This window comes from Grammomys surdaster, unplaced genomic scaffold, assembly GCF_004785775.1.
Source record: "Grammomys surdaster isolate TR1022 unplaced genomic scaffold, NIH_TR_1.0 243, whole genome shotgun sequence".
Classification (NCBI taxonomy): Eukaryota; Metazoa; Chordata; class Mammalia; order Rodentia; family Muridae; genus Grammomys; species Grammomys surdaster.
In genome coordinates, this window is record NW_021604688.1 from 2,544,147 (window position 1) to 2,569,762 (window position 25,616).

General features: G+C 41.0%; 1 protein-coding gene and 1 long non-coding RNA gene across 5 annotated transcripts in view; one reads left to right on the top strand and one right to left on the bottom strand.

Annotated features, from left to right (window-relative positions):
* Positions 1-6,809, bottom strand: part of Klhl14 (kelch like family member 14) — a 121,040-nt gene extending 114,231 nt beyond the window's left edge. For all 4 annotated transcript variants that reach the window (XR_003712341.1, XM_028774883.1, XM_028774884.1 and 1 more), the window contains exon 1: positions 5,037-6,809. Coding sequence is in view for 3 of the 4 variants with exons in the window: in XM_028774883.1 (XP_028630716.1) it covers positions 5,037-5,986 (950 nt within the window). In the remaining variant the exon portion in view is untranslated. The remainder of the gene's footprint in view (positions 1-5,036) is intronic.
* A 14,689-nt stretch (positions 6,810-21,498) lies between these two features.
* LOC114627134 lies at positions 21,499-25,099 on the top strand. The gene is made up of 3 exons (XR_003712339.1): positions 21,499-21,618; positions 24,527-24,622; positions 24,932-25,099. It is a non-coding gene; the product is annotated as an uncharacterized LOC114627134 (long non-coding RNA).
* Positions 25,100-25,616: the final 517 nt, after the last annotated feature.

The window sequence follows — 25,616 nt, forward strand, 5'->3', positions numbered from 1 at the left end:
ACTGTCTTTGACTTTTTGGTGTTGAGATTACAAGCACTCAGGACCACATTCAGCTTTGTGTGAGTGCCTGGGGTCAAACTCGGATCCTCATGGTTGTGCTGCAAGCTTCCTCTCCAGTCCTCCCTAAGTACTTTAAAAGTCAGATGCACTGGTGTTTAACCCTTTCCGAAAGGAAAACTTTACATGTGAGTCCGAGGTCAGTCACAGAATAGTGGCCTAGGGTAGAGGTGATTATAATAAGAAGTACCTGGTATATCGAAGAGGACAGACTGAGGTACCACACTGCTTGACCTCACTATGCAAGCCTGGGCACCAGGCTTGACATCGCTGTGAATCAACTACTTCATATACAAGATCAGGCTGGTGATGAGAATATAAAGTTAATGTTTATAAAGTGTTTACAACAGCATTTGATATAAGTAGCTTGCCTTTTTTAGTTCGTTCTTTCTTTCTCCTCCTTCCTTCCTTCCTTCCTTCCTTCCTTCCTTTCTTTCTTTCTTTCTTTCCTTCTTTCTTTCTTTCTTTCTTTCTTTCTTTCTAGATGAGGTTTTGCTAGGTAGATCAGATTGGCCTTAAATTCCTCATCCCCCTGCCTCTGCCCCCTAAGTGTTTGTGATAACAGGCACGGGCCACCATAAAGCAACAGTATTTTAACCATGTTTTTCTGTTAAGAAATTTCAGATACTTGACAAATTAGCCAATTAAAGAGTGAATCTCAATATGTTTATACATAAGAAGAAATCCAAGAATGAAAAAAATTGAAAATGTCCATTTTTGTCAGTAAGTCATCTACCTATAGAGAATACACCAGTATGTACTCTAATTGTCTTTGAATTCTAGGAGAACTGTTGGCCTCCCATACCTGTGATATGATTTTGTAATCAATGGCCTTGTTTCATATAATAAACAAATTGTATTCTGAATGGTTGAGTAACTTCTGATACAAAATCTAACTACCTAACAACTTCTAATCTGAGTGTATCAAATTGGCATAAAGGGAAGCAACAGTTTACAGAATGTAGATTGGTGTGTCGTTCTTAGGAAGAGAGCCAGTGAAAGCTACTGTCCTGCAGTACAGCTGGTAGGCATCAAGGTCAGGAACTGCACTTTTCTGTTAGCAAATGCCATTGCTTTTTAGCACTGCAAGACATGCTGGGATTAGATACTTAGGACTCTAAATATATAGATTTTTAATATTAACATGTGCAATCTTTAAATAGACAGGTAGAAAGTAAAAGCTTTGTGTGGTTGTTTCCTGTATTTTATGTAATAAAACTGCTTGAAGATACACTTCAGTATGTGGGTCTATAATGAACAAGATACTAGCTACGTCATTATTTTCATGGATGTTTCCCACACCTGTGTTTTCTTTATATGTCAACAGTAACTATGGCTGACCAGCACATGAATGACACATCTTTCTTGCTTCATAATCTTAGTTCATTCAAAGGTCAGTAGCACAGTATCTATTTAGCTTAGATTGTAAAAGCTGCAATGAAAATAGAGGCAAAAGTCTACTACAGTCCAATTTGATATCATTACTAAATTATGCAATAAAATTAAAAAATGCAAAGAGAAAAGAAACTTTTGGTTACTTTGGGTAATTTAAACTGAGACCTTCAGTATTGTAAGTGGACACGTGACTAGGCTTATTCTCCATTAGTCCACGAATCTTCAGCTAGCTATTCTTCAGTGCTAACTGACTGTATTACATGAAATATTCACACTATAGAAGACTTTGGTGGTGACTTTCCCAGGAACTTTTCCCAGAGCTTAATTCATATTTTTCTTTAAATGGACATAGTTGTCCTCATATTATAACAAACCTAAAGAAAACAGTCAAGAAATCTGACTTCAAAATGTTTTATGTGTATAAGTTGAAACACTTTCAAATAATGTGATATTTTAGTATACGTATGTAGTATGCAGAGAGTAAGGTAAGCTATCTAACATATTTATTATCTTCCTTCCTTGCATTTTCTATGAAAATGTTAAGGTCTCTTATCTAATTTAGCAATTTGTTATTATTACCTATACTTACTATCCCATGCGACAAACTGCTAGAATGTATTCCTCTTTTCTAAAATGTCATATCTTTTGTCAAGTCTTGTCATTTTAAATTTCTAATTTTTGAAGATGGGACGGCAAGTATCTTATTCATTCACTGAACTAGTGCTTACTTTATGAAACAGAATGAGCCTGAGTTCATATGACATTATCAGAACTGAGCAACTAGAGAGAACTAGAAATCGATTCCACTGCTTCCCTAAAGACTTCTTCGGCTGCTTATTTTTCCAGATAATAAAAATTCAGAATTACCTAATAATCTTTAAAGTCATATTTTAAATTATTATATTAACATTTTTATTTTCTGCAGACTCACATATGTTCTTAAACACATGAATTCTTTCATCTACTATATTTGGTTGTATTTCCTGTTCATTATGACCAACTGGTCAATTTTAATTCCCCCGTCCCAATTCTAAATTTGAGGCATGAATTCATATTTGGATTCTTAAAAACTAGAGGCAAAGGAAAAGTAATAAATAGAATGCCCTTCTGTTCAGTTGTCTTTCATAATCTCAACAACAATACGGTGGCATGTCTAACCTCTTGTTGGCCTCTACACAAGACTGAGAGGACCGTTTTCTGTCACACTGGTTATAACTCGGGGCTCATTTAATACGAAAAGGTTTTAACCTAGAATATTTTGTGTCTACATTCAAGTTAAAATTTTGCATTCTTCTGTAATTTAAAATTAGAATAATGTGATTGGTCCCTAAAATTGAAAATGCTACAGTTACCAATGGTGAAACGGAGTCGAAATGATATTCCTGAGATCAGCAATAGGTTTGCTGAACTATTTTTCTTGCTATATCTTCCTCTTTTAACGGAGAAAATACAGTTTCCTCCTACTGCTGAAGTATCAGATCCCCGCAGCATCCATGACACTTGTAAGCATTCAGTAGTCAGACATCACTACATACCCTTCAAATGATGTGGCCCAGTGAAGCTGGGAGGTATTGTCACGGAGCCAGGCAGCCTGGTATCTTAGCCGCCCACCAGGACAGAGCCAGCAGGCCCCAGCTGGTGTGCTGATTCCAGGCTAAGGTAGGATTTCTGACTAACATTTTGCATTTTGAAAGTGAACTCTCCTGACATTGAATCTTAGGGCATACTTACATATAACAGTGCATTGAACATGCCAGAAATTATTTACTAGATCCAATTTATAAAGCTTGTCTGCCCAAATTACTCATAGGGCAACAAGTTTATTCTTAAAATTGATTATCTCCTTTGGGTTTCTGAACTGATCCTAAATTATATGTTTTTTAATGTAAAAGATAGTCTCAAGTGTCTAACTATATAATCTGAATTCTTGACTGTGTAGGATATGTGCTTAATGAATATAGTTATAGGTCATCAGCACGGATAAAATCTAACATAGTGGATGGCAACTTGCCAATCCCCTTAGGCATGGCAATACCTGCCCATCACAGTGAGCTTGTCATTTTAATCTTTAGATGTGTGAAAAACACATGAAACATTTCCTATTTTGTTCTGACATGGAATCTTGTGCTCATTGTTGATGTACAAGGGGCTTTGTATTACTCTTTCTGGTACAGACATCTCTTGACACCACAATACACAAACTCATCTCCCAGAACTATACAAAAAAGTCAATCCACAGTTACAAGTTCAGGATTTCTCATCCCTGCTGTTGACTTAGCAGCAGTGTTGCCAAACAACTGTAGATAATGTTAATGCCTTGAAATTTCTATTACTTCAGACTGGTAGAAACAGTGTAAGGAAACACATACAGGAACACACACACACACACACACACACACACACACACACACACACAAGCATCTACTCTCTAAAGTTGCCTAGAGTGGCCTCCATGCCTTGGGCATCATTCTGTATGAGACTTAGCCCTGGCAGATTTTCAAGTCATGTTCTTTTGTCATGTAACACTTGTAGCCTGGCATCTGAAACCAGGGTGCTTAATCATGAAAAGGAGAGGATACCATGCTTCTTTTCAAAAAACAAACAAACAAGCAAACAAACAAAACAGAAGGAGCCCTTTGCCCATTTAAAAGGGTTTTGAGATTGGAGTCAATCAAGCAGGATTGTCAGTTTCTGCAGTCTCCTCATCTCTGCGGCACTTTACAAAAGCATGGTTTCTCTCTCCCTTTGGACATGAGTTGCTGTTTGCAACGCAAACAGATACTTTCTAAAGGGCAATGGTAGACAGCATCAACAGTTCCCTAACTTCTTTGTGACTCCTGCTAGACACACAGAGCAACTGGAGGTGCAAGACCCTGCTCCCAGCTGTCAATTCCTTAGACTTCCTGGGGACAGACGTTAGCAGGCAAGATTCAGCCTACCAGTGTTTTCTGCAAGGTAGAAAAGTTCACTTGGCCACAGGATGCCATCCTTAGAACTAACAATAGGGATCCACAACTCCTTTTGGGAGTTCAGTCTAGAAAGAGAGCAGATCTCCATCACAGCACAAAAAACAATTAAAAACTTGAGTGCATGACAGAAAGACTTCACAGTTCTATTCTGTTGACACTGTCTGAGCATTCCTCCTGGCTCAAGGAAGGAGAGAGAAAGGTCTGCACCACAGACTCCATCTCCTTGAACAGGTCCACTTTAAGGGGCGGGCAGAGCACGATCTGACTGACCAAGGTGCCCAGAGCTGCCCATCTAAACTGCACAGGCCTTTGGGCCCCACCTATCTGTTCAGTTTGAACCTGAGTCTCTTCAATGTTTCTTGCCCTGAAGGTTTGGGAACTTGGGCGTTCAAGTGCTCAGGGATGCTGTTAGGTCAGGTTGCCCCTTCTGACACTCTAAAATCAACTTTCCCCACACCAGCTGAAGTGTTTGAAATGGTTTTTCACTTGCAGGAGCCTCTCGCCCAGCCCGCCCAGTTCCCCCCTCCTCCCTGCCCCCTCCCCTCCCTCCGGCCTCTCCAACTCACCCCCACCCCCACCCCATCCCACCCCGCCTTCCTCTTTGTTGTCTCCTACCTGCTGGCCAGGCTCTGCCTGCAGTGCTGCCTGAAGGGCATCAGGTGGTAGTTCATGGCGTCCAGCAGCAGCTTCTGGCAGACTGGGTCGGTGCGCATGAAATCCACCGACTGGACCCGCTCCACCAGCTCCGGGGCGGGGATGAGCGCAAAGCGGAGGCGCTTCATGAGGTCGGGCGCGTACTGCATGCGGGTCTCACGGTCGTGCTCCAGCCACAGCACGGACATCTGGAAAAGTGCCAGCTCCGACTCCACGGGGGGCGGCAACGAGTCCAGCAGGGCACGCATCTCCTCGAAGTTAAGCAACAACACATCCTCAACCAGGTACTTGTTGGCCAGCTTCTTGGTCTCCTCCAGGCCGTGCAGTGCGGCGATCTTGCACACCTGCTTGTAGTTCTGCACCGAGATCTGGTCGTTGAGAAACTGAACGCAGAGCTTGGTGACCTGAGGAATGTGCAGGATTTTGCTGACCGACAGCACTTCCTCCACGGTGTCCAGGGAGAGGGTCACGTTGGCCGTGTAGAGGTATTCAAGCACTAGGCGCAGACCGATGGACGAGCAGCCCTGCAGCACTAGGTTGTTGATGGCTCGGGGACTGGTCAGCAGCTTGTCGTCGGGGGAGGAGGAAGGAGTCCCGGGCTCCTCCTGTGGCGGCTGCTGCTGCTGCTGTGGAGGCTGTTGCTGGGGCGGCTGCTGCTGCTGGTCCTTGGGGGCCCCCAGGCCGTCCTGGCCGCCGACCCCTCCCCCGAGAGGGGGGTGGCTGGAGAAGAGTGATCGGAAGTACTGCGAGCAGGAGGCCAGCACGGCCTTGTGGCAGTGGAACTGTTGGCCTTGGGCTGTCAGGGTCACGTCGCAAAATAGCTGCTTCCTCCACAGCAGGTTGAGACCGTGCAGCAGGTTGTCACTGTGGCTGGGGTCGAAGGTGGAGGTCCTGTCCCCGGATCTGGACATGGCGAGCTGACTCTGCGCACCTGGCTTTAAACCCTCCTCCAACCTGGCAGACAGGGGTGGGGGATGGGAGGGGGAGCAGGGAGGTGTAGGGGGTGGGGTGTGGCCGGGGTGGGGAAGGGTGTGGAGGGGAGAGAGGAACAACAATCAAGGCCCCCAGTTGGCTCTCTCCCTGTGCGCTTAGGATCCGAACCTAAGAGGGATGTGTGAAGGCGCCTGGTCCTGAGCGCCTCCAGAAGGGTCCTCGTCTGGGGTCGGGACTCCGGTTTTCCTCCCTGCTACCTCTTACACACTTAGCCCCTCACTTTCCTAAAAGCACCCAGGCTCCTCTCTTGGCAGCGACAGCGGTGACAGCAGCGGCGGCAAAAGTGGAGGCTGAGGCCGTGACACTTCGTGGGCTCGAGTCCATGCCCGGCTGGATGAACGGAAAGGCAGGGAGTGGGGAGTCAGGGGGTGCCCCGAGAGCTCAGAGGCGACCGACGGCGGCGGTTCCAGGTCAACTGGTGCTGGAAGCTTTTTCTTAGTTGGCCCAGTTTGCGGGGGGTGGGAATTGGGGGGAGGCAGGCGTAAGGGTGGGCGATTCTTAGCTCTCTAAAAGCTGGGGACACCTTCGGTTATCCGCGCTGCCCCGAAAAAGTCCTAGGCTCACAGTCTGAGGGAGGAGATAAAGCCCTTTCTTCTCCCGGGGAAGTGCAGCGGAGCGCGATGGGGACCCGCTCAGTGGACTCGGCAGAGGCGGGAGCTGTCCTTATCAATTCTAGCTCATTTCCCTCACCCCAGCCCTGCCTGCTTCCCCGCTTCGCAAACTGTTGGCTTCCCTCGCCGCCACCCCGTTTTGCTAATTTTCCAGAGATGCCTTTAAACCTGGCCAGAGACTCCTTCCACCCACAGTACTCACCCCACCTCGGGTCCCCCTCGCCCTGCACCTTTGCTATATCAGAGCACGGAAGTTCAGTCATATAGTTCCCTTTTCAGTGCGGGGCGGCCCCCGAGGATGACTGGGGGCAAGTTGGGGTGCTAGGCTGGCTTTAGAGACGGAGACTAGAGGCCAGGAGGGATTGGTGTAGACCGATCTCCCTCTCTCTCGAGCACCGTGAGCAGTCGCTTTAACAGGAGCAACTATGAGAAGTTCAAGTTAGAAGGCAGGTGTTGGGGGAGGGGTGGCGGCCCGGGAATGGGGTGGGGGTGGGGTCGCGGTCTAGTGCGGAGGGGTCTCTGCTCCGCACCCAGAAGGATCTTGGGTTGACAAGCATCCCTACGATCCCCGGGGTTCAGCTTCCAGAGGTCCCCCACTCGAGCACCCCCCACTCCCCCAGCCCTGGAAGTACTTCTGTAAAAAGTCTGAGCCTCCCGCTTCTAGGTGGTAGGAGGCCGGGGAGGGGAAGGCCAGGTGAAATCCACACACCGAGTCCTTAATCTGTAATTGCACCTTTCAGGGCTGAACAGGAAGGGACCCTCTTGCCCGCGTCCCGCCCGCGCGCCCGCCGGGACCACTGCTGCCGCCGCCCGGCTCCGAGGGACCCGCCGGACCTGCCCCTTCCGCTGCGGCTCACTCTGCCTTGCCCGGCGCCGCTTCTGGATCGCCGGCTTCTCATTCCTATCAGACTGGGCTCCTCTCCACTCACTTTCCCATCCTGTTCCAGGTGGACCCTAACCTCCCTGGCGACAAGCCCCCTCCCCTAAAGCTCGGACTTGCCAGGAAACATTTGAGTCCTCACTGGAAGTGTTCCCGGTCATACCTTTCCCTTGCTCTCCCAGCTTCGTTGTCTAGTCACCCCCCCCATCTTTTCCTAGTCTTTCCTTCTTTTTCTCCCCCCCCCCGCTTCCACCTCCCATCTGCTTATTTCTTGCAATGGGAGTTTTATTCTTTATAAGCGTTTGACACACGACCCCCCCCAAAACTACCCCCTCCCGCACCCACAACAACCCCAAAAGACAAGGAAAATACAGCCAAGGCAAACCCAAGGCCAGAAACTTACCTGCTGTCAGCCAGCTGCAAAGTCAGGGCTCACTTAAGCTCCCCCCAAAATCAATTGTCCTTCCTTTTTAAAGGTTTGTTCTCTCCTTGGGAGGGGAACACACCTTCTGGCTCCCAACTCCAGGCAGTCACTCTGTACAATTTATTTTGTCGTACATCATTTGATCACCATGAATTAGCAACAGCAAGAAAATATAGGAGAGGGAGAAAAGAGAGAAAGAGAGAGGAGAGAGAGGGAGAGAGAGGGAGAGAGAGAGAGGGAGCAGAGCTTTCTGCAAGAGAAGAAGAAGAAAAAATGTACGTGTGACAAATTATGCTACCAAGAAACAACACATCATTATCCTTGGGCCTGGGGCTCAGTGAGTCGTAACGAGAGTAATAGGAAATCCACGGTTGGGGAGAGAAATGGTCGTGCTTGGCCAGTAGAGAGAGACCATACAGGGGGATGGATGCTGGAGAGACTCGCAAAATTATGGCTCAAGGCTATTGTAAAAATTGTCGAGCGTAAATGACTGCGATTTCAAACATCTTTGGAAGAAAGAAGGGGAAAAAGCGAGCCCCCCCTCCCTCCCTCTCCCTCTCTCTCCCTCTCTCTTCTCTTCTCTCTATAAAGAACCGTCAAGTTTTAGTGCGCATTGCTAATTAGTCAATTTCTCTCTGCCTTCACAGGCTGGCGACTTCGCTGCTGAGCTGAAACTGCTAATTTCTGTGACCAGCTTTTTTCTTAGCTGTGATCTGGATGAATGAGTAGCTGTCTCACAGAGATGACAAAAATAAACTCTAATCCCCCCCAAAATTTCCACTACATCTTTCTCATGCATAGATTTATGATCTTCAAGCGCTCTGTGCAATATGCAAACTTTTTTGTCTGTGTATATGCTGTTGTTTGCAGCTTGCACAACATCGCTATGCTGGGTTTTCCCTCCCACCCCCAGTCCCCTCATACTCTCAAATGCAGAAGCTGTCTGATCCCAAAGTATGCTAGGATGTCACTTTAGCCTGTCTTGGTATCTAGGGCATGGGGCTGACTTGCAAGATACCAGTCCCTGCCTGGGAGGGCCTAGAGCACACGCCAGGGGTGGGGAAGCAGAGTTGGTAAAACAGAGGACAGTTCTTGATTTTTTTCTCTCTGTACTATTCAAGCTTTATGGTTTTGTTGGAAAACATATTTTTTTCTCTTCTTATTTTCATCTGGTTAAGCAACCTCTTTTGAAGTTCTCTGTCAGTCTTTGCCACATAAGAGTGCAGAAACCACATTTTTATTAAAACATTATCATATTGTCAGATTTGTGTTTCAATTAAGAGTCTTTAGTTTGCAGGAGCTAGGATTAACTGTTAGGGGACCCAGCTGCAATTTCATAAATGTAACCTTTCAACTTGGGAGTTCACTTGATAAATAAGGGCCATCCCATAGGGCTCACACTGTTGACCCTACTTAGCATTCAGAATGGACCTCAGTCTGATTCTAGGACCTTAAAGAAAGACATGTACATTTCTAGGACCAGAAAGACATGTGCATTTTGGTAGAGGACATGTTCTTCAGACTTATCTCATGATGTATGGTACCCTCATATAGGCTGTCAATGGGAGCTGGAGGTGTCCAAGAACCTCTACTCCCTCATGCTCACCCCACACTAGGGTGGGCAGAAACAGAAAAATATGCCCTTGAATAAAATGATTATAAGACAATGCTAGACATGAATTAAATTGAATTTTGTTTGTCAATAAATATAGAATATGATCCACTCTCATGTGCTCTGGTTAGTAAACTTATTAAAATCACCCAAGGGTTGTCTTTTTACAAACCCCCCTCATTTGGTTCATGAGAGATGGAAAGACACCTGCTTAAGTGAAGGGGGGGGGAAGCTGAAATTTTCAAGGCTTAGAAATGGGGAATTTCCCAGCTAGAATGATAACATTAACATGCATGTGAGATGTTTACTCAAACAAATGAAGGGGAATAAAACCAAAGCCCTTGCAAAGGCCCTTTGCTCTCCAGGTTCCTGCCTTACTGGAGAGTAAGATGCCTTTATTCTGGTCCAGTTGAGGTCTTGCATTCTCCCCTCACATTTACCAGCAAAACTGAACACATAACAAGATACAGACGGGATCTAATTGTTGTTGTTGCTCTTTAGGACCAAGGAAAGAAAGAAAACAAATGAAGTTATCTGGTCCAAATTCTAAAATCCTTTTCATTTTTGAACATCTCTTATGGGGGTCTTGCAAAGGAAGACTGCATGATTGCAATGCACTGCCTTTCGGGGGTTCAATGTCATTAAGAGTTAGAGATTTGAAGCATGTGGAGTATTAACCACATTCTCATGCATGCAAAGTGCATGCTCAACTTATATTTCCTGTTGGTCATACTTGGAAGTCAACCCTACGTAGAATAATGACAAGATCATAAATTACAGCCTTTTCATTGTATCACGAATTAAAACATACTTTGGAGGGATTAAATTCTGTTTTGAATTTTTTAACTTTTTTCTTTTTACTATTAGTATAGATGTCACTGATTATGAATATTGGCGCTGCCATGCTTCGACGTGCTTTCCAAGAGTACAAAAGGCACGTTTTCAGAGTTTGTATCTATTTGTGATTTTGTTATCTAATATCTATCGGGAAAGGAGAGCAAGTAGAAGTAGGAACTTCTCATGGTGAAGCAGGTCTTGAGATGAAGTGCTTGGCGCATTGTCTTCTGCATCTTAAAGCTAGTAAATATGATAATGCTTGTGCTTTTAGAGGGAAAACAACAACAACTATGGGTATTCTGTAAGCAACCAATACTAAAACCAACTAGCAAACAAAAAATCCCTCGTAATCAGTGAGCAAATAGCTATGTATATCTTGTAAACCTCATACCTCTAGCGTCTTGTATAGGCGTTGACTGCAATGCTTGCTGGACTCTCAAATGCAATGGCACTATTTACAATAAATCCTGTTATGAAAGATTCAATTTGCAGCAATCAGATGGCAGCTACTAAGCGATTGTAAGCATTTGAATTTTATCCCACTTCACTGTTCAACATACAGAAATTGCATCTGTGTGTTTGATCTATCCCGCTGAGCACTATCAGTGGCTTGCAACTCTGCCACTGTTGTTTTTAAAATGGTAGGAAGGACGTGACTCTTCAAGAGCACTCAGCAGGATAGATTTCACATGGCAGAAGAGGATTGTCTTTGAAAAAACAACAACAATAACAACAATCATGTAGTCATCTAATCTAGGCAGTCTTTATACTTCAGCAGAATTATCAAAAGTATTCATCAGCTACTCTGCATTAAGCTATGTATAGTGGGAAGATGCTGGAATAACCACTGTCTAAGGGAGCAGCCTTCAGCTCTGAGTGCTCTTGTCAGCCTTTTAGGTGGCCGAGATCCAGGCTTATGGGAGCTCCAGTTGTCCACAGCCATTGTGTTGGATTGGACAGACTAGAAATATCTGTAAAGCAGTTCTAGGCTTGCTTGGGTGCCTAGCATGAGGGACTGTTTTGCTGCAACTATTTTCCTGCCTGGTAACTTTTCTAATGCATATTTATTTCTGAGGGATAACCAAATTGTATAAACATCATAGCCTGGCCTACTCTGTTTCTTTCAGTAATGAATTGTCCCTTCAGTCTTCATGAGAATTGACCCTTGTGATTGCTGCCATGTAGAATACATGCAAAAATGCAAAAATGCAAAAACGGGGAAGTGGTGATTCCATGTTACAGGTGGAATAAAATTCAGTAAAGGAAAGGCCACACAGCTCCATCCAAACAAAAGAACAGAGAAACCAAACACAAACTCAATAGGTTTTTAAAATTTAGATCTCAGTTAGACATGGTCTGAGATATCCCAAAGTCCTCAGCAACATGTGGTTTAGTGGAGGGCAAACAGCTCTCAAGATAGACGAAAAAGCAATGGTGCTGTTGGCTAGAATTTTACCCAAACCCAAAGGTTTAATTTTGCTCCAAGGAGTGGACTTGGCTCTAGACATTGTAGGTTCCAGGTGTGTAAATAGTTCTTGCTCCTCTGGGGACACTGCTCACTGGTAGTTGCTCTGTAGACACTCTGGCTCATGCATAAAACACTTATGGCTATGTTTTGTTCTAAGAAGAGGGTTTGAGCCCTACAAATAAAACTCTCAAGTAGTTCTCTTTTTTTAAAGGCAGCTTCATGCAGTAATAACCAGTATTGCTCATTGAGTTTGTGATCTGTGTGGTGGACACTGTTATAAATCCTTCAGATGTTTTGGTTTCTTAGGTCTCTTGCTAATCCTGAATTTGGTAAGACTGCAAGAGCTTCCCTGCCTTAGTTAGGACTGGATCTATTTCCCACTCCTTGAATGTGAGCTGCCATAGCTACTTTCTTAGAACAATGGAATGCCCCAGAAGTGACTTTGTACTAATCCTGAGTTTAAGCCTTAAGAGACATTATATGCTTTTAACTGTCCCCAAGTCAACACTTGAGCTCTAAAAGCAGCTGTGTGGGATACCCCCCCAGGCTAGTTTGGTTGGAAGGTGAGACCCTACATGGGCCAGACATTCTCAGTGAACATAAATGCACAAAAGAGCCAGAGCAAGAAGACAGCAGCCATAGGATGTCCTGAACTATTTATCCATATAACCCTCAGCTAAGTAGACCCATGCTGTTCCAAGTCATTACTGTTTGGGGTGATTTATTCCATAGTGAGATCAGCTGATAAGGACAGATACCATTATCATTTTAATAATGATAATCTAAGATGGGGAAGGAAGATAAAAACTTCAGAATCTTCTGTTTTCAAAGAGAGACTTGAAATTCTACCTGATTTGATAGGTTAGCCAATCTACTACACGGACACTGCCTCCCATAAGCATTCATTATTTATTCCTTCTTTTTATCTTTCATCCATCAAGTACATATTGGGGATATATTACATACCAAATAACATACCCAGTATAGAACACAGAATAATGAATAGAATTGATTCTTGTCCTCAAGGGGCTAATAGTCCAATGGAGGAAACATATAGGGAAGTGAGACACAGTAAGTGAATAGCTAAAATTAATAATTAATATATGTTGAGGAAACTGCGGTAGCTGGGAAAAGCAAGTCCCTAATTTCTTAGTTCTTATTTCTGTATAATTTTGCTATTACTTTATCTGTTAGATCCTTATTTAGGGAAATCTATTTTACTGTTACAACAAAACTACAATCTTCAAAACAGAGCATTGCAGTTGGCAAAAATCTTCCATAGTTCATAATTCTGTATTATATGCAAAATAGTTACCCAATAAACATGTTAATGGATTATTAAAAGTGAATTTTCAAGTTTATCAGAAGAAAAATAGGGTGTGTGTAGCATTTTACAGTTAAAGAGATTGGTTAGGGCATCTGACCAGTGTGGCGTTCATGAAGTTCTTTATTCTATTAATTTGTTGTCTTACAATTAAGAAAACTCTATAATTTTCTGAAACTTTTGTCTACAGCACACAGAAAGGAGCTTAATGGGACCTTCTAGAATGTTTCCATCACTCAGCAAACACCGAGGTTTTAGGCAACTGTTACTTATATGAAAATGCTAAGACACAGTTCAGTGCTGGGTTCTGAGAAGGGTTCTGGGGAGGAACCCCAGGTGCCTTGGGTCTGGCACTTTTCATGGAATAACTTTAGCATTAAACTCTCTCAGGAGAAGGATTACTGCATCACCTACCTCAAAGGAGTTTATGATCCTTTAGCAAGGATGTGTTATGTAGAGCGGATACTTGCTTAGAGAGTGCCATCTGAATAGTTGTCAAACAAGACGACAACAAGAACAGCAACAATGACGACAATGATAATGACAACAACAACCAGGCACAGCTAGGGCATCCTGTCTTAGTTTTCCCTTTATCTCTGTTTTGCCTTTTGTTCAACAAGTTTTGCCTTCTCGGTGGAAGATAGGATACATCTGCTTCTCCACGGGCAGCAATAATTTATATTTCTATTCCAAGGGTGATCGATTACTTTAACAAAAGTATCACTATTTTTTACTTTGCTCTTTAATATTGTATGCTCTATATGTTTATTATATGTTTAAAAATAATCACTCCTTTACCCTTGACAACAATGGCAGCTCATTTTTGTTTCAGGAAATTAAGCTTTTAAAAATGTAGGATATGTATTATTAATGGTGGAATGCTGAGCCCACTCCTGACTATGAACTGTTCTCTGTTGTCCGTTCAGTCCAGTGACCCAGTTAAGGGAGGATGCCTCTGGCTTCTGACTCTCACACCCCTTGTGACTCTACACACATCATTTTTCCTCTTTCAGGTCTTGCCTCTGTTTCCCTGTATGTAGGGGTACATAAAGCCTTCTCTTCCGTTAACTACTCTGTCAGGGTGAACTGAAGAGCAGTGGCTAAAACAAATAGCTCTTAATGAACAATTGGGAACTTTCCTAGTAAAATAAGCAGAAAGTTTAGGCTGTGGGAGAGTGGAAAGTGTATTCATTCTCTCCTGAAATTAGCATGGAGGCTGGGGACCAGAGAGATTCACACAGTCACCACTTGAGAAGTAGGTCATATATGAATCAAGAAAGTGGAAGTATTCTGAGTGTATCAACAGAAATCATGCATTTTTCAAAATCGTTTCACATATTTCAAAGGTTTCAAAAGATAGTAGAATATTTTATAGTAGGCATGATAAATTCTGAATGCTCATTAAAAACTATGGAACATTCCCCTCATAACCAGGACAACATTTTTTATCATAGAGATGTATTACCTGAAGTTGTAAATTATTCTAATCTACTTCTCCACCCTCAAATTTTTCATTTTATTTGTGACAATGTTATTCCCTCCTTTTCTCATCCTTAAAAAATGAAGATGTGTGTCTCTTTTGTCCAAATAGCCACTAATAATTTTTATAGTTAATGGAAAGTAATCATCTAAGTTTTAGTGAGATAGTTATGAGGCTAATATTGTTACATCATAGAATTTATCACTTTCATTGAGACACTGGATCGCAGAAGACCTGTTTATAGTTTAGATTCTTGTCTGTGCTCTTAGCTTTTTTCATGTTAGTGCAAAGCTCTCTCCTTTTCCATTTTCATAAAATCTGGTTTCTTATTTTTTTTATTATATCTTTCTTAGTTTTCTATTCCACCCCTACTCCATTGTTGGTTTCCTAGCTGCCTAGTCATAAAACTTTACTTAAGCTGTTCACAGTCTATATTTGAGAATGGCATGTTGTAGAGCAGGATCTGAAAGCTTGCCTACATTTTAGGTATTAGCAGATTGAGTTAATAAGGAATACTGTTGAGTATCTCATTGTATTTTTAAAAAACAATCCATTAACTTAATGTTGCTTTAAAAAAATCAAAATCCTATAGTAACATTCAGCCATGGCTAATACAACATGACAAATATGAATTTGAATATTTTCATTTTGTGTTGATGTTGTGTAGAGTTCAGTTATAGAATTTAGTATGTTTGTGATGCTAAGGACTGAGTTAAATTCCCTATGGGGATTTATTTCTATCTGTAGGGATATTTATCTTCCCATATCCCACTCTATTTGTTAATTTACTTGGTTTTTCTGTCAAATGAAACTGGATGCCTCCTTGCCTCTCTGTCTTCTTTCTTTACCCTTTCTCCCTCTCCTTTTTCATCCCTTTTGTCTCTCATATAAATGATGTATTCTGACTTCCCACTGTTGGGACTTGCTCACTCATACATCATCAAGATAAGAAAGTGTAGGGCAGGCAGCTGGTTGTTCTGCAGTGATCGTGTGCGGCTATTGCAAAGTCCTTGAAGAACATGGAGGTTTTTAAGATGCTTCCTTGCCCTCAGAACATTTGAAATCTCACAGTTCACATGGGAAGAAAATTAAAGAAAGTATTTTCATGTACATTGTTTTACTGATGGGAAGCTGAAAGAAATGCTCTAAATTATTAATAATAAAAAGGAATGCTCCAAAGTATTAATAGTAAAAATTGATGAATCATGCTAGAAGAATAAACTTATTTATGTTTTATTTTCTCCAGGGAAAAGGCCTGACAAGGTTTTGAGTAATGAAAGAGAACACAGTCAAAGTGGAAGAAGAGATTATTATTGACCTGTATCAGGTAGGTAGATGGTTTGTTGGTCTTGTGCTATTTTCTTTTGTGTGTGTGTGTTTGTGTGTGTGTGTGTGTGTGTGTGTGTGTGTGTGAGAGAGAGAGAGAGAGAGAGAGAGAGAGAGAGAGAGAGAGAGATGCTTGCTGTAACACTAGCTTTTTAATATTTTTAATTTATTAAGTAATAGGGAGTATGTATCTGTCCATGTGCACATCCCTCATTCACTTCTTTGAGAAGCCTACCAAGTCTCTAACAAGAAGCCATGAATTTTTCTGATGAATAAAGAAACAGGACTAAATGTAAGTTTTTTGTTTTTGTTTTTGTTTTTGTTTTTGTTTTGTTTTTGACTCGAGAGTTGAGGAACATTCTCTTACAAAGTCTGAATTCCGCTCTCTTGGAGTCTACTTTCAGAGCTTTCCTCTTCTTTAGAGTCTCTCTTGGGTTCTTTTCAGTTCCTTCTGCTTACACATCTCCAGCCCAGACTGACCTGGAAAATCTTGTGGTTTGCAAGGGTTCAGCTGACTAGTTGGAGACATTTGGGATGTGAACTTGTCACTGCTGGGATACGAGAATTGAATTTGCTTATTCCGGTCGTACTGACATATAAAGATTCTTCAAATCACTCATCCATCATTCACTTGTCACATATGTTCAATGTATGTGTCATGTACTGAAGTACGGAAGATCATAGATCAGGCATTAGAAGGAATGCTTTGAGTTTTATACACTGGAAGAGCACATGGTGTTATGAGACTTAATCATCAAGGCTCATCATTCAGTATGGCTCAGAGATCTATAGAAACCCAGAAACTCTTCCAGCATGGGGACTCCTAACCTGACTTCCAAATTCACAGATTCATGATGGTAACTAGCCACCTTCACTCCATATTGCTCTATTCCAATGGCCCCATGACATCAACCCCTAAAGTGTGTGAGCTAATCTTGGTTGTAACATACATCTTCTCGCAAAAAGAACTTATTAAAATAAATGGATATATACATATAGCACAAATATACATATTTCACCACTTTGTGTCTTCTCATATAGGTAGTATATATAATTATTATGTATACGAATTTTGTAACACTTGAGATTTATTTTACCCATCTTTGGTGAATGACATTAGTTAAAATGTCATTTTACCACTCTGTAACAGTTTTAGTGAGGTAAAAAAAATATCTTTTATGACCCATGTTGATTCTATTAATAATATATACCCATGCTTTCTTAGGGGCTTTGTAACTTTCCAAAAAGCATATTAATGCTTAGAAGATGCCAATACTAACACAAGGCATTTACAACGTGTAGTGGTACCCTCTAAAGATTTCAAAGAGAGCAGCAGCTATTTCTACAACCAAAATCCCTGTCTTGTGAGTGGACAGAATACACTATATGCAAACGGGCTTGGAATCTGACTCCAGAGTCAGGCAAATAGACCCAAACCGAGCTTGACAGTAGAGCTGACTAAAGTGACCTGAGAATCTTATGCTCTAACAATTGTGGGAAAGCACAAAGCTCTTATCACAATAACCTAATCAAAAACTAAGTATCCCCCAGTGTCTCTACTTCCACCTCTGGTTTCCTCTACTTCCATGTCCTACCTCTGATATACTCGATTTCTGGCATCCTATAGAGGGTGAAGGGTACTCCCATTCTTCCATACTCTATTGAGAAGAGATGCATTTCTACTGTAAAGGCCCAAGAGTAGTTTAAATAATTTCTGTAGCCATAACATACTGGAAGCCTCATGCATTTTGCTGAAGAAATAAGCTTACTACATGGAACCATAGTTCTCAAAAAAAAAAAAATCGAATCTCCCCAAACTAAAGAAACACAACAAGCAAACTTACTGTCTTTGCTCTATTAAGCCATTTTCCAAAAATACCTACAATCTTTTCATATGAAACAGAAAAAAAAGTCATTAAAGTTATGGTTTGCCAGACAATTACTTTGTCAGATCTCAAGAAATTGCATAATAAATTGTATATACATATCAAATATGCACGGCCAAGGACTATAGCAAGCTGTGTGTTTCTGGTCCACTTACTCGTTCATCCAAACAGCAGCTTTTGTTTTTCAGAATAAGTCTATATCTTTTTGAAAGATTTTGGAAAAAATATGACTATACATTTATTTATCTAAGTAAGTACAAATAACTGAAATACTAATATGCAAGGTAATAAGGAAATGCATGAATAACTTCATTATTAATGCCTATTGATTATTTATATTTTTGAGTAGACAAGTGTATCTGCTAGAATTCCTATCATGTAAATCTATATGTGTGCTTTGGCTTTTACCTGTTTGTGGGAAAATTTACAATCTACATTATGGACATTTTTATTGCTTTTCACACTTATTTGATATGTGCATAACCCAGGTCAGCTTACAGAGTGGCTGGTGTTTATTCAGTTTGATTACCACGTTACATTTCTGGGCTTATTTTCCCTTTGGAAAATTAAATGTACAAGAAAGCCTAGTAAATCTTTACTTAAAAATTCCAAACTTTAGATTGATTTCAGCAGTGTGTTTGTATTGATCTCAAAAGCTTTGCGTTCCTAACTAAAAACTAATCTTTATTTCACCCTTTAGTGACTGCAGCCATAAATATGCTCACTCCTACAAGAGGAGAGTGGATTAATGGTTATTGGAGACTAGGGCTTCCAACTGGGCCTGGGAACCCTAACCTTTGGAGGACAACATGAAGGCTTTTACCCCTTGTCAGCTATAATCCCTGGATGCATTTTTGACATTTACCTGAGTGTTAAAGAGATGCCAGAGCAGGGGCTTGGAATAAAGCACCAGAGCTCAGTCTTGGCTGTTAATCACTCACTGTTAGATTGACTGTGGTGCCTGATCCTGGCCGTTTCTATCCACTAGAATCACAGCAGCACAGATCCAGTGTGGAACTCAGGTTAACTCCTCCTGGGGAAGCTTGCTAGGGCCTGCCTTCAAAGAACTTAACTGCATTCCTAAAATCCATCTCTCATTGATCCAGCTTTTCTGTATCAGTTGAACAAGCATTTGAAAGAGTGAGACTGTGTCCATCTGCCAGATATCATTATGGAGGATAACAGAGTTAAAGAGGAATAGGCAAGTTGGTTTGTTGTTGTTTGTTTGTTTGTTTGTTTTAAATAGGAATATCAACAACGTGACAGGCAGTGATGAAAGCTGGCTGATAATCGGTAAGGAAGCTGTGGGGCTTCTAAAAGAGTCCCAGGCAACCCCTCAGTCACACACTACCTGGGGTGCTAAATTGCAGCCTCAGGATGCCAGGCCTCTGAATTTACCCCATCTAGGTAGCTCTTGTGTTCTACAAAAACTGACTCTCAAGCAGTGTGATGTTGAGGAGAGCTAGCCCCCTTTAACCACTTTCTATGATGGAAGGTAAGAATTTTATTTTCTTTGTATCTGATGACACCAACTATGTGTCTTCCTTCTTCTAACAGAATCTTAATTTTTACTTGAGTTCCTTATGACAAACTAATATTCTCAACCTTCCTGACAGCCACATGGAGGAGGGACTGCTGTGGTGTAGTTAGGAAGTCTCTTTAAGGCAGGACTGGGAACTTGGCCTTCTTCCTGCCCTCCAATGTGCTGTGAGAATGTTCCTCTCATCAGCTGAAACCTAGCAGCACAACCAAAATCACGAAGACAAGCCTGACACTTTTGATGGTGATCCATGATGCTGAAAGCGATTTGGCTCCTGGTGAACTCAGAAACCATTGCACTGGTTCTAGATTGCCTAATTGGACCTCTTTTACATTAGACATAACAAGCTGAACTTAAAACATTTTATCTCTTATCCCAGATGATTCTTGGTTTTTGTAATCCATAGCTGACAAAGATTGCTGAGTGATGCAGAGTTTAAGATGATGAGGCTGTTGGAGGACGTCGCCTATCCCAGGGGTTATTATTGACTTGTGTCTGCGCACCAGTATTGCTCTTAATTTCTGTGGTTTTAGGAATCGGAGTCATTTCTGGTATCACCTACAGTTTCAGGAAGAAAAATGTGCATCTGGCCATTGCCTACAGGCAGCAGATGAATTTGCATGGCTAGTTGGACAAAGGAATCTGGGAGGATCACAGCCCCCCAAAAGATGCACAGGCAAGGATCTAGATGGTCTATTCTAGCAATTGATCATTTACTGACGTCTTCATGCTCCATGAAGTTAACCTTTTTCAAACTTAAATCTGGAATTGTTACATATGAATGAAAAGCAATGTCTTTAGAAAGTTTTTCAAAGCTTATCTAAAGTGTTCTCAGCTGGAGGAAGAGTTCCTGCCATGCTCGTGCTTGTGTGTGTATGTGTGTGTGTGTGACACACTCTCTCTCTCTCTCTCTCTCTCTCTCTCTCTCTGTGTGTGTGTGTGTGTTTGTGTGTTTGTGTGTATTTACATGAGGGCATGAAGGCACATGTACATACCTGTAAGTGTGGAGGCTAGAATTCAATGCCATGTTTATCCTCACTAATTCTCCAGTGTTTTGAGACAGTGCCTCTCACTGAAGCTGGCACTCACTAGACTGTGAACAACACAGGTCTGTTTGTCTCAGCTTCCTTAGCTGAAATTACAGATGCCAGCTATTACATCCAGTTTTAAATGTGGCTTCTTGGGGAGCTGAAGTCAGGCCCTCATGTTTGTTCAGCAAGCCCTTTCAAACTTAGCCATATCCTCTGATCCTGTGTTTCTTTGATTCCATAAGGTTTTGTTTTGCTTTAATTCCCTCTGTATTCAAATCTGACGCTGTGAAGTCATTGTGTTTGTGCGGGGATGACACTTTTGAAACCTATCATGAACAGCTGAGACGATGTGCAAATACATTGAGCTGATGAAGACCTTCTTTCCCGTCCTTGTGTTTGCTCCATTATTTAAGCCACTTATGAGAAGTTTGTTTTCTTGTTTTCCTAACTCTGTGACAGATTCAGCTACACGTTCCTTCACTGTCACTCTTCTTTATTTTTGGCAAAAGTTCACTTAACCCTGTGAATTCATTATGAAACTTTGCAACCTTACATTTAGTATGATATTACATGATAGTATGATGATTTAGCATGATATTGGTTATATTAGAATAGAGATGCCCAAAGTGTTTCTACCACTGGACCATTAATAATGGAATCATCCCCAAAACCTGTAGAAATGCGGATTCTTAGATTCTCTCCCACATCTACTGAAATTGAGACTCTGGAGGAGCTGAGGAAGTACAACAGTTTATGACTTTAGAACCTTCTAGGTAATTGTGATGGCGGCTTACATCTGAGAGCCAATGTTCTAGAGGAATCTAGCTGTATCTTCACATCGGCACACTGAGAATGCTTAAAAGTTAATATTCCTTAATGTACTCACCCAAGTGAAATGCTAGAGAGATTTCCAGATGTTAGCAATTGAACAGTTATATTATTTTTATCTCATGCATCTTTAGTCTGTAGATAAGTGGGTCAGTTAATATCATGACTCAGTTTTAGCATTAATAATCATACCTGTTTCCACTCTTCAAGTTGCTGTCATATAAAACCTGCAATAGAGTCAAGTATCCCATCAGAGTAGATGCAAGCTGACTGCGGGAACAGGGCAGTGCACACAAACACTTGGTAAGCCATGCTTGATTATTTTCTTTGCCTCTTTATTGATGCTTATCTCTCATAAAAAACTAGAGTTGGCAAAAAAATACTTAATAAATGGACACTTAACTGAACGATATTTTAATTGTTATTTGTTAATGAACTAGGGATAAAAATCAATGGGAGTTTTAAGCCAAATTCATACCCACAAACACAGGACTTTATTTTTTAAAAATTTATAAAATTTATAAATTTGACACCAAGACGCTTGACAAAGGCTAGTGCTGCCTTAGACATGCACTACAAGAATGACTTGTCTGAATTTTAGTAAATCACATGAACCCAGAGAGTGAGTGTGTCACAGTTACAAGGCCCTTGTGCTTTCAATGTCACTATTCAATATCAACATAATAGAATTTTCCAAGAATACAACCATATCATTTACAAATTCACTTAAAAGGTTCTCGAACACATTTTTATTATGCCTGTAATATGAATCAGGATATTAAATTTCATTAGTTTACTAAGTACAGCTTGAGTAGTATTTTGAATAGAATATATTAAAATAAAAATATTATTAGGTTATGGGGAAAATAATGCAAAGAATCTTTAAGTAGCCTAGCACCCTGCCTAATGCTTGATATATTAAAAGCTTTAACCAAGTCGCTTTCCAGGGCTGTCGCTTGTCTCTCTAACAAAATATCTCAGGTTTGATGATGCTTTCATTTAGCTCTGAGACTCTTAAAAAAAATAACACCAATCCTAAGACTCTTAATCTTTTTGTAAGCTTTCCAAAAACAGCAAATCACAAACCACAGTGTTTTGAGGAAAACTTCTGATAAAGAATTTGGAGTATTTTCAATAAGAAGAACAAAAATCAAATTTCCAAGAGTGTGCTGTAGTGGGAAAGACTGAAACTTTGGTGTTCGAAAACTATGCTCAGGTTCTGCCTCCGTGGTTTACATGACCAGGTTATTTAACCCCTAAGCAATCTCCCTTCTCCCTCAGGTAAAATTAGGAACTCACATATGCTAGATGAGTACTCTACCACTGAATAATATCACTAAGCCTCAGTTTTCTCATCTGTAAATGGGGAATGATGGTGCTTACTCGTAGTTATTATATTATATTAATTATATTAATTATATTATATTATTTTATGTTTTTACATCAAACAGAGCTGTGTTGATTTCCTAGCCCAATAAGAGGCAAAAAAATAGACTATGGATACTATGACTACAAGAGGGAATGAAAGTACAAAATAATTTATAAACCACAAAAGTGTGTAAGTACTGAGTGATATATTAGTTTCCCCTGACACTAAGAAAACAAATTTATAGTTGAGGCATCTTGCAAAAGCATCTGTTTAGGCAAATTTAAATCAGTTTGATCCTAGGACTTCATTTAGTTGGTGCAGCTGAAGACACACAGGATTTGAAATAATTCCCAGGTCTTCTATCAGTTTCTATGTGGAAAGTCCTGTACAGGTTTCTGGAGACTCAAAAACAAGGTACCCTTGTCATCTCGTGTAGTAAGAGAGTAGGAATGGAAAAGAATAACCACACAGCCCACATGTCTCTCAGGATGAGGAGTAGTAAAAAAGAAAGTCAGAAAAGCAAGCAAAGGATGATATCTGCAAGTAGCCTGATCTGTGGGGCTCACAGATTCCTTCACGTTAGCCTCTGGTATTCTCCCTAAAATAGCAGCAGCAATAATAAAATGAAGGTGAACCTTGTTTAGACGTTCAGCTTTTTGGAAGCCAACACTTCCTTTATTGTTTACTTCCTTAAACACACTCTGTCTCATGTGCTGAGACTTTGGTGAGTAAGAATATTTGCTCTGGGATAGTTCAGCGTTTCAACTCTGTTGGACACAAGAAGGCAGATAAGAAGTTAAGTAATTATTGAATAAGGACCTGCAATTAAGCAGGCACAGTAGCCCCAGACAAAGCAGTACTACAGGCTATCCTGTCTAGATACGGAGCATGGATACTTGAAAATGGTAAGACAGATGATTTTGCCATGGAACCTTACCGCTTTTCAAGTTGCAGACATGTGGGATTGTTGCTACAGAACCCTGGCTCTCAGGTTCATTAACAGTGATGCAGTTTGAAGTCTTAGTGTAATATAGAATACAAGCAAACTTATGTTTCACAATGGATTTTACTTAGATATTTTTCTAATGAGATTGTGGACATTATTAGTAGATGGATTTTTTAATGTTGCATAGTGATGCGTACCAGTGTTTAGGACCTTTGTACAGACTAGTGAAACAACTTCCCCTCCCCCTCGGTAAAACTAGGGACTTCCGTATGCTAGATGAGTGCTCTACCACTGAATAATATCCAGCCTTTGAAACAGTCTATTCTAAAAATGATTATTTGATTTTACATACAAAGGTGTACATGCACACACCCCTACATCATGTAATGACAAAAGGCTCATGGAAAACAGAACAAGTATTAATAAGAGTATAAAGTATTAATTAATACTATGATTTCACATGATGTGGGATGTTGAAATATGATGCATACCGACTTTTGGAGTTGTATTAAAAAATATCTAAAATGTTCTCATATGGCTATTAAAGAGGCTTTTCCATTTCTATGTGTCTGGGTTAATCTGAACTTTCTTTATGTACTTCTACTGGAGCAGCATATTAAAATGAATATATAAACGAACATGAAAATCCAGTCCATTTACTATATTTAGTCAGATGAAAAGGAAGGGATGATTCTGACTAACTTGTTTGGGTAACATTCATTACTTTTCACAGACGTGTAATTTATTTTAACATATAATAGGTTTGCTACTTTTGAATGAACCGATAAGTTATTTTTAAAAATATCTTCCTTTTATTTTTAGTGACTATTAGCAGGCATGTGACTAAGTTACTCTGAAATACTTAGTATGTTTATTTTGTTTTATTTCTGAGGCAGAGTCTCACTGCATGGCACGGGCCCGTCTAGAGCTCACAGATCTCTGCCTTCCCGAGAGATTGGATTAAAGGCTTGTGATGCCACACCAGACTCTAGGTATTTTTGAATGTAAATTTCTTGAAGCAAAAGGAAGGGAAGGCAAGAAATACAAGAAAATGCCTGTTGGTAACATGTTTCTCCTTCCCCCTTTATATCTCGTGTACATGTATCCCAGGCTGACCCCCAGTTCTCATCATGCAGCACTGGGAGGATGCTCTACTCCTCCAGGTGCTAAGACAATACTACACCACCATAGCTGGGGTGTGCTGGGGTCGAACCCAGAGCTTCCTGTATTTAAAAAAAAAACAAAACACCAAACAGCCACACCTACATCTTACGTCTAGATTTCTTAAATTCTCTTAACAGAATCTCAACCTGTCAAATAAGTGTCATGTAGGAACCTGAAAGGGCCGCACGGAACATCAAGCTCTCTCTGGGTCAGTGACGGAATCACCAACGGGCTTCATGTGGATCCCCAGGAAGTGCCTATCTAATGGGCAAGTGCCTCTGGTAAACTCCTAGAGCTGTTTATTCTTTGAAGGCCAAAATAGTTCTACCACTGGAGCATGAGGTGCTTTGATTTTGCGATACCTGGGGATGTAAAAATTACCTTCAGGGATGATTATAAAAAAAAACCTTATTGTCAAGTAACTTTAACTTACTTTAATTTAAAAAATAAACATTAAATTTACAGTTTTGTTTTAAATGTGTGTGTGTGTGTGTGTGTGTACCTGCCTATATACGGTATATAAAATATACTAGCTGTCATAACATGGACATTAGGTCACTGAAAGGTTGTAGGAGCTTTAGTTACGATAGAAGCTAATGACTACTGACATGCACTTCTTACAGTTTTCCTTCAACTTTATTTTTGTTTTGTTTCTTCCTTTCTTGTGAAGTTCTAGCTCAGTACCTTTATTGTAATTGACTCCCCCAGGCTCTGTCCACTTTTATTAAGCACCAAAATGTCAGCTAGTTAGCCAAAAGATGTTGCTGAACTCTGCACGGTTCATTGCACACCCATATTTAAAGGTACATACGCACTAGGGAT